General features: G+C 32.0%; 1 protein-coding gene across 3 annotated transcripts in view; it reads right to left on the reverse strand.

Annotated features, from left to right (window-relative positions):
• Positions 1-120: 120 nt before the first annotated feature.
• LOC102678715 overlaps positions 121-8677 on the reverse strand; it is a 16249-nt gene continuing 7692 nt past the window's right edge. For 2 of the 3 annotated variants that reach the window (XM_031509960.1, XM_031509958.1), the window contains 16 exons: positions 8045-8389; positions 7649-7863; positions 7339-7451; positions 7087-7231; positions 6910-7007; positions 6587-6762; positions 6222-6508; positions 5886-6093; positions 5596-5779; positions 4568-4780; positions 4270-4395; positions 3513-3668; positions 3146-3295; positions 2832-3063; positions 2450-2629; positions 121-2276 (listed from right to left, as the gene is read on the reverse strand). In XM_031509960.1, the coding sequence (XP_031365820.1) occupies positions 2140-2276; positions 2450-2629; positions 2832-3063; positions 3146-3295; positions 3513-3668; positions 4270-4395; positions 4568-4780; positions 5596-5779; positions 5886-6093; positions 6222-6508; positions 6587-6762; positions 6910-7007; positions 7087-7231; positions 7339-7451; positions 7649-7863; positions 8045-8389 (2965 nt within the window). In that variant the 3' untranslated portion in view covers positions 121-2139. Of the gene's footprint in view, positions 2277-2449; positions 2630-2831; positions 3064-3145; positions 3296-3512; positions 3669-4269; positions 4396-4567; positions 4781-5592; positions 5780-5885; positions 6094-6221; positions 6509-6586; positions 6763-6909; positions 7008-7086; positions 7232-7338; positions 7452-7648; positions 7864-8044; positions 8390-8677 lie in introns of all 3 variants that reach the window. The other variant, XM_031509959.1, reaches the window with a different exon arrangement.

Here is an 8677-nt window from a genome sequence, read left to right on the forward strand (position 1 = left end):
GAGTATTCGAGTTTAGACTTAAACGTTAAGTTTCGTGTTAAGCGTATTTTTGGTCGACATTCCCTTAATTGTAAGGCGTTTATAATTGCACGATAAAAGAGGTTTATGTAGGTCTGCGTGTTTTTTTTTTTTTCTTTGATTCGCCAAACTTCGCTTGCGTGTCATTTTCTTTATTATAATTTTCGATTCCATCCAGAACAATCCTGCGACGATCCTGTTGTTCCTTTCTCCAATGAAGGGGATACATGTAAGATGTATATTCCAATAAAAATAAATACGAACATAAAAAAAAAAGAAGAAGGAACAAAAATGATCGTTGCGGATTTTTTATCGATCGAATTTTACTTTAATTTAACAGTGAATACGATCCATTTTTTTAGATTCAATGCGGAAAAAGAGAAAATCCATGTAACCAGTTGAACAATCGACAACTCGATCCTCCTTTATTTTATCATTAATATATGATTCCATGGATAAAAGTTTTTAGAATAGGTGTTTGTCGATATATACATATATGTAGGATATTGAATTTATAAAAACGTTGAATTAAAATTTTGAGTTCGTGTAGTAAAATGTGAAATAATGCGTGAGAATGTGTCTTCTTTTAATTTATTCATTGCCAATTTTTTCAATCTGTTTTACTCTGAATTGTATAAAGTATACAGTAGAGAATGTTCAATTTTTATGTCTGCTCATATTTTATACTTACTCATATGTAATGAGTATTGTGCATAATAATATAAAAAATTACATATAAAAATCGCACAATTGGCACAATAACAGAAACATGTTTTCAAGAAATATTTCTTTTTACATTTTATTGTTTAATACATTTATATTTTTTTTTAATATTCATTATACATTGCTTACAAAAAAAGTACTTGTGCTCAATCAAATCGACATTAAAAACGACAAATATATTTTTTGTTACGAATCTTCCAATTTTTTTGTAATATTTTATCATTCAATCCTTTTTTTCACAAACAATTTAACAATTTTTAACGTACAAAGAGTTTTTGAGACAAGGAGAAAATCCATATAACCGAATAACTGCCAACTTTGCAACTTAAGTCAATATAACAAAAGTTGTTTACGGATGGCCCAGTTGTCGATTGTTGTAACCTGAATAGATTATGTACAACGATTTCGTACTAATGTCATACAAATTTTTGCAACGTCGTAGATTACAATAATTGTCATTTCCCATTTTTCCTTTCTTTTATTATCTTCGTCGCATCGTTTGTATGTCGATTTTTATTATAAGAAGAAAAAAAAAGTGTCGAAAATTTCCGTTCACAGCGATTTTCGTTTTCATCCGATCGAATATGTTGGGACTATTGTACATAAATAGGCTCAAACATGTAACAGCGACAAGACAACAATTACAATTATTGTAGAAACGATGATGTCTTACGAAATAAACTACAAATTAATGGACGTTTCTTCAAGGTGTGTTCTTTGAAATTGTACTCATTAATTTTCGTTGAATTTGCAAAGGTAAGTTAACTTTTTATCTCAATCCTTTTTTTCTTACCAATAAAGTAACCACTAAAATTATACAAATAATTGTAAAAATTCTTTATTAAACATGCTATATTCATTAAATAACTAACAACACTTCAATAGTAATGATGATTATCCAGGTAATAACTAGACTGTGGATATTTATGGAACATTTTAGGAACATAACTAAGCAAATAGCACCTACATAAAAATTTGTTTCACCTATTAAGTATTATACCAAGTACTTTACTTTGGATATTTTATACATTCCTTATATATACAGTTTGTACATTTTTACATTTTTACATTTTTAACTCCTTAAACTTTATAGCTCATCATGAAAAGCTATTTCATAAATGATACGAGACTTTATCATCATGTCATGTTATATTATTATTTTATATTCTGTATATATTATTATATTATCTACTTACTAATTACTTAAAAAGTTAAATTTTCCATGAACGCATAAATATCCATAATCCAATCTAATGACTTTATATATAGAAAAATATGATTTTAAAATAATTGCATGTTAAACTATGACTTAATCTGTAATAAGTAATAAAAAATTTGTACGTCATAAACGTGATTATTTGCAATAAAATCGATATCACGATTTTAGAAAAATATTTTTTATTTCCCTTCGAGGGAAATTTTTATTTTCTTATCGATCCATTGCCGATAGTAAGAAACTCGGACATAAACACCAGGTTTATTGGCTCTTCCACAATGTTGTCCCCAACTTGTAAGGCCGTACAACGTGAAAGCGCCTATATTCGAGAAAATTAAAAAAAAAATATTATTATTAAAATTACGTATTGAGATATACTTTATCATTTTTTAGATTTATTTAAAATACATCAATTTTGAATAAGTATATTTCATTATCAAAGTAATTAATTTAATTAAATTTAATTAATTATAGTCAATTTTGTTACGTTACCATTGTGCAAGCACACCAATGGACCTCCAGAATCTCCGTCACAGGTGTCAATACCTTCATCAAGATATCCGGCGCAGACCATTCCATCACTGATTGCACGCTCGCCATAAACATGTCCGGCACGACACACGGACTGATCTAATAACGGTATCCAACCGTATCTTAGATCTTTGGAATGAGCTATAGAACGAGCAATGAACATATCACACTTCGAGGAAAATTCTCAAACTTAGAAAAATTTATTCAATTTTTCTTTTTGAAAAGCTGATGAAATAAGAAAAATATAATGAAATATGAAAAATAAAATTAATCTACTTTTAATTTTGATCTGTTTCTAAATCATCCAATTAACAAATTAACGATATCTTTTACGATCATTTACTTGATTTTCCAGTCTCGATACTGCCAAATCCGCTGATGGTGCAATTAAGACCTGCTGGATACTCGATTCTCTCGGATGGCAGGCAAATTGGCATAACATTCTTTCCAAGAGGTATTCCTCGTCCTTTTAACAATACGAGTGCTATATCGTTGTTCATTCGATGGCCTTTACGGAATTCTTCGTGAATGTAATAATCCTCGATATTGGCCTCGATCTCTGTCCCTTCGTCTATCTAAAGATATTTTTAGATTTTAAAATTCTTAAATTCTTAAGTGTCGTTTTAAATATTAGATCGATTTGAAATGTTCACTTACTTCCGTATTATAATCACCAGCACGAATGAAATAAGTTTTCTTATTGTAACCTTCTAAACAGTGTGCAGCGGTGAGCACATGCAAAGGAGAAATAATCACTGCCCCACACCAATGATTTGATTTGCTGTATCCTCGTACGCGAATACTGGCCTGAAAATATTACGAACGAAATTAAAAAAAAAAAAATTACAAAAATAAAAGCGAGAAAGAATACTTAAAAATATCCTGCGGTAATTAATTCTTCTTAATATAAAGATTTCAATGTAATTAGAAAATAATCTAGAAAATAAATTCGCTGAAAAAGATTGGAAGAAAAAGAAGAAAAAGAAAGAAAAATTAAAAAAAGAAAAAGAAATATCTGATTCACCTGCCATGGATAGGAGCCCTTGGGTGCAATGTTACCTTGCACCACTTTTTGAAATATGAGATCCTCGTCCTCATTGAAATCTTTGAAACGTCTGCCGCAATTGGTCGGAAGTATATCATTGATGTTCTTCTCCGGTATAGGTGCAATATCCCGGAACTGCAATTATTTATTCGATAACTGCATTCGTAGATTAGAGAATGGAGAAGGGAGATGCGGTCAGGGTTAAGGACTGAAGTAAACAAGTCGATCTTGCGCAAGTTGATCATTTATTGAATTAAGATTGAATGTGTTATCGATTGTTTACAAATCTATCGATAGTTTAATATTACAAAATAGTAATTAACTAAATTGCTTAATAATATTTAATATGTTCTTTTCTCTTTATATATATATACACACATACATATACAAATATTACACTATATAAAAATAAATTTTATTCTTGAATTAAATTTAATTAATTAATTAACTGATCGATAATGATGACTATGAATTATTCTTAAATTTTATTTCTTATATTTTTTTTTAATATTCAAATCGTATATATTCGTTTCTTAAAATTGTTTTAATATAAAATTAATTTTGATTTTATTTCAAATTATTGAATGACAAATTAATATCCTAATTTTCAATTTGTTCACATCACAGCTATTTATTTAACCTATATATAAGATTTGATTAAATATAAATCCAAAAAAATTACGATTTAACTTACAATTAAACTATCCCTCCATCGAGAGGGAATATTTCGATTTACCTTGGAATCGTTAACATCTCCAGGTGTACAAATCACACCTGCGTCCTCCTCGTGATTGCAATTATGCTCACCCCAATGATTGTGCTCGCATCGATTCAGCTGAGTCTCGTTTCCATAGCAGAAAACCTTGATTCGAGAAATAAATTCCGATTTAATTAACACCGAACAGACAATCCGCAGAAATGTGATGTGCAAATGAAATTTTTTTCAATCTTGGATCATTTCAAAGGACATATATGTGAAAAAATACATATATCGTTAACAATGAGTTATATTTTTTAACGGCGACGAAACTTACTTCATCGAGCCATATCGGCCCCTTTCCTGGTCCAAAATATCCATCTTTCTTTGCCAGAGCACGCCCACCGAATCCTAAAGACCTGCAAATCACCGTAGCAGCTGCATTCGAAAAATCATCGTCGCAAACGGTACCCCACACGCCATGATGACGAACTTCGACCCTTCCCTCGTAAGGCGTATTTCCATTTGACAAACGTATCTCGAACGGTGCCTAAAATAACATTCAATCACATTTCAGTCCCATTTTTTTCGAATCTTCAAAAATTATCCGAAAAATTCCACTTAATTCCAGACTTAATAAATCACCAAAGCATATTATTCCAAAAAACGTATACTTAATTCATACTTTTCATCGAATTACTCCAAAATTGATTCATTTCCAACTTTTCATATATCCATTTAAACTTATTTTTCGATCGCCTCTCAATTCCGAACACATAGTTATAACGCGATACTATCGACGTTCTAGGAAACAGAAAACCTTCCCTTTTAAAATGCTTTTTGTTTCAAGTCGATATCATATCCCGTTCCAAAGATATGGCGATTCAAAGCGAAACGTAATTTTCGACAATCGCGTCTTGCCTCTCGCTCTTCGCAACGTTCTCACTCGCTTTCACTAACCTACCCCACGTGCGTTGGTCAACGGTAGACGATGACTCAACATTTTTTTTTTACCGTTACTAACCGTGCGTACATATTTCCAAGAAAAAAAAGTAGGTCACAGTCTTGAAGGTTTTAAACCCCATTCATATTATATAATTTGGCGCGTTACAGTTCAAGATTATATCTCGGAAACGAATTGAGATATCATTATGAAACAAAATGGGTTTTAAACAGCGCGCTTTCTTTTATCCATCGAATGTAAAAAATCATGAATTTCTTTATTTTTTATTTTATAGTTAAAGTTTATATTGAAATGTTTTGAATAATGAAATGTGGTTTGAAAGTGAAAATTTGTGTATTTTAATATTTTTTAAAAATCTTGTTATCTAATTGGCTGTGATTATTCTAGTTTTTGTTGCTCACGTTGCAATGTTCGGGGCTCTCATCTGAACCGTCTTGACAATCGACAACCTCGTCGCATATAAACGCAGTTGAAATACACATCGGGCTGTTGTCACACTTCCATTGGCCGTCTGGACAAGTATTGACTGCAATCTTGCAAACGATACCTACAGCTTCTTCTGGTTGGCAATCATGAACACCCCAACTGTAAAAAATGGAACGTGTTTCAGAAATTATTTCTGAAATTATTTCAGAATAATTAAGGCGAAAGTTTTATTTTATTTTTTATTTAACATTTTTATTCAAATTACCCTTCAAAGTCGCATTCGCGTAAGGAAGTTTCGTTTCCTCGACATCTTAATTGATCGACCATAAATCTTGTCGATGGATCCATATTTCCATAAAACCCTCCTGGTTTCACTTCCAAAGCGCCAAGAACGAAATCAAGCTCTTTGCAAATTACATCGGCATCGATCATTCCGAAACCATCGTCGCACACTTGTCCCCAAATTCCCAAAACTGTAAAGATTCTTAACATCATAAATCGAAATAGATTTTTGCTTATATTTAATTTTTCCAATTACACTTGAAAAAGTTCAATCTTCTGTGATTTTTATCGATCGTCACGCAATAAATAATTTACTTACTCTTGACTTCAATTCTTCCTTCGTTATCATAATCTGAACCAGCCAGCCTAATCTCGTAATCCAAATTTTGTACAGTGCAAATACTCTCGTCGCTCCGATCGTGGCAATCATTTTTTCCATTGCACACTTGGCTTTGATTTATGCACTTCTGATTTTCACAAACAAACATTCCGTCGCAGTTCATGCTCCTGTCCTTCATCTCGTAATAATCGAATTCCGTGCTGGGTTTCAACTTTCCTGTCATTCCTATATTACTGTCGCTCAGAAGACAAATATTTTCTATAGCTCTGAAAAATCAATCAAAGTGTTGGAAGTTACAGTATTTCTTTTTTCTGTTCAATTTATAGCGGTAATAATCTACTTACTTATGTGCAAAAGATCGACAAGTGAAATCAGCCTCTTTGCATCTGAGAGCACACGTCTTCAGCGGTGTGTTCAACCACTTTTCAACGTCATATCCCTCTAATTTTTGTTTCGAGTATTTTTTGAAGAGGTGCATGTGCGAGACGCAATCTCTCTCGTCCGCTCCGTTCGTACAATCCTTAAAATTTTAAAAATACATTGAAAATTCATTCATGATTTTTCTTCATTCTTAATTATTTAACGTAAGATTTCCTTTTTTCTTTTGAATTAAATTACTTTTTTTCCTATAAATTTTCCGTTTAAACTTTATCTAAGAAAACGTTACCTCTTCTTCATCGCAAACCCATGGCGATGGAATACATTCTCCTGGTAAACATTCAAAATGCCTAGGTTTGCATTGACTCACCGAACGCCTTTGAGTACCTGAGGAAATAATTGCACGATTGATACAAACAACACTGATAAAATTTAGAATTTAAAAAAGTCTCCTTTTGTTGTATACCTATATTTCCACAAGGTGGAATATCGCAATGTTCACGTTCTGCACGTGGTCCCGTGAAACACCATGGTCTGTTCTCTCTGTTCGGATTCGGATTTCTGCAGTAATTGTGGTTTTTCAATTTTTCTCTTATTTCTCGATTAACAACCTAAAGATGGCATTTTTTTTTTGTTTTATAGATAATCTAGCATTTAATAAAATTGTTCTTTTCCAATTAAAAGAAAAGTAGAAAAATATAAGCATTCGAGAACTAACATTTATTTCAAGTGGATAAGCGACTTTCTCGTCTCCCCATGATAGACAATCTTTCCCCGAAGCTGATACACTCGCGTTTCCGGCGTATTGACTTCCCTTTCCATAAATACAACCTGAAAAAGATGAATATACATCCTTTTAAATTTTCTTATATTCTTTTCAAATTTTCAAAGTAGTATATCCTTTTTAAGTGAAAATGTACTGAAAAACAATAGTGCTAAATTTCGTTCGTTTCGAGATATAAAGTATCAATGAGAATAAAGGGGCCAATTATGGTAAAATAACGCTGATTAAAGAACAAAATTCGCACCGATGTCGTCATAAGGCCTCTTGCAAATGAAAGAGTGGCCTTTATTGGAGGAAGCACAGTCTTCAGCTTCCCAGAAGAAGTAATCAGCAACGCAAATCGAGTCTGGTCTTTCGTGGCATGGAAATTTCCTCTTCATTACGATACAACGTGGGCGGATACCCACGGACGGAGGTTGTTTATTATCTTCCATCCAACCTGGCCACCATTTGGTAAACCTAATTGCAATTAATTAATATACTGATAAACATTATCATACGGACAATAAATATCATTAATCTTTGGAATAGGAACAATGGAATTTAATTTCTACAATCATTATTCTAATTTAAATTCGTATTTTAATTTAAAATATATTTTCTTAAAAATTTTGAAAAAAGAAAAAAAACGACGATCTACCTAAATTTCGCACGGGAAGAATCTTCCCAGATCCACAAGCTATGACCCATGGTGGTGAAACCAACACCGGAAGTCATGATCGAGGCGATTTCTGGTTGCTCTTGAACCAACCACTCAGAGATGAAATTGTTTTCCTCCTGGTTCGTGATATCTAAGAGTCTCGAATCCCTATTCTTGCAATAATCCAAAGCTTCCTGATGATTCAAGCCGCTCTCGGCCTCCGCCAAATGATAACATTGTCCTTCGTGTGGTACTTCATCTTTGCGACAGTTGGCGACCCGATTTAGCGCGCATCTTACTCCAATCGCGTCCCTTTCCACTCGACACTCTTGCACATGTGTGAATCTAGAAGATTATAAATAAAATAACGTTGTCGCGTTGAAGAGATTTGAGCAATAAAAGAAATTGTAAAAGCAATTGCAGAAGTTATGGAAATATTTTGTAAAATTATTTTGTAAAAAATGAGAGAATTTTATTTATAAATTTTATTTAATTTTTTCACTATGTGAAAAGATATTTGAAATTTTGGAATGGAGAGGATAGATAATATCCAAATTTAAGAAATTTTTGGAGACGATTTCTATGAAAATGAAAAATTGAAATATATAAGTATAATTAAAGAGAAATATATAT

This window comes from Apis dorsata, unplaced genomic scaffold (genome assembly GCF_000469605.1).
Source record: "Apis dorsata unplaced genomic scaffold, Apis dorsata 1.3 scaffold_194, whole genome shotgun sequence".
Lineage (NCBI taxonomy): Eukaryota > Metazoa > Arthropoda > Insecta > Hymenoptera > Apidae > Apis > Apis dorsata.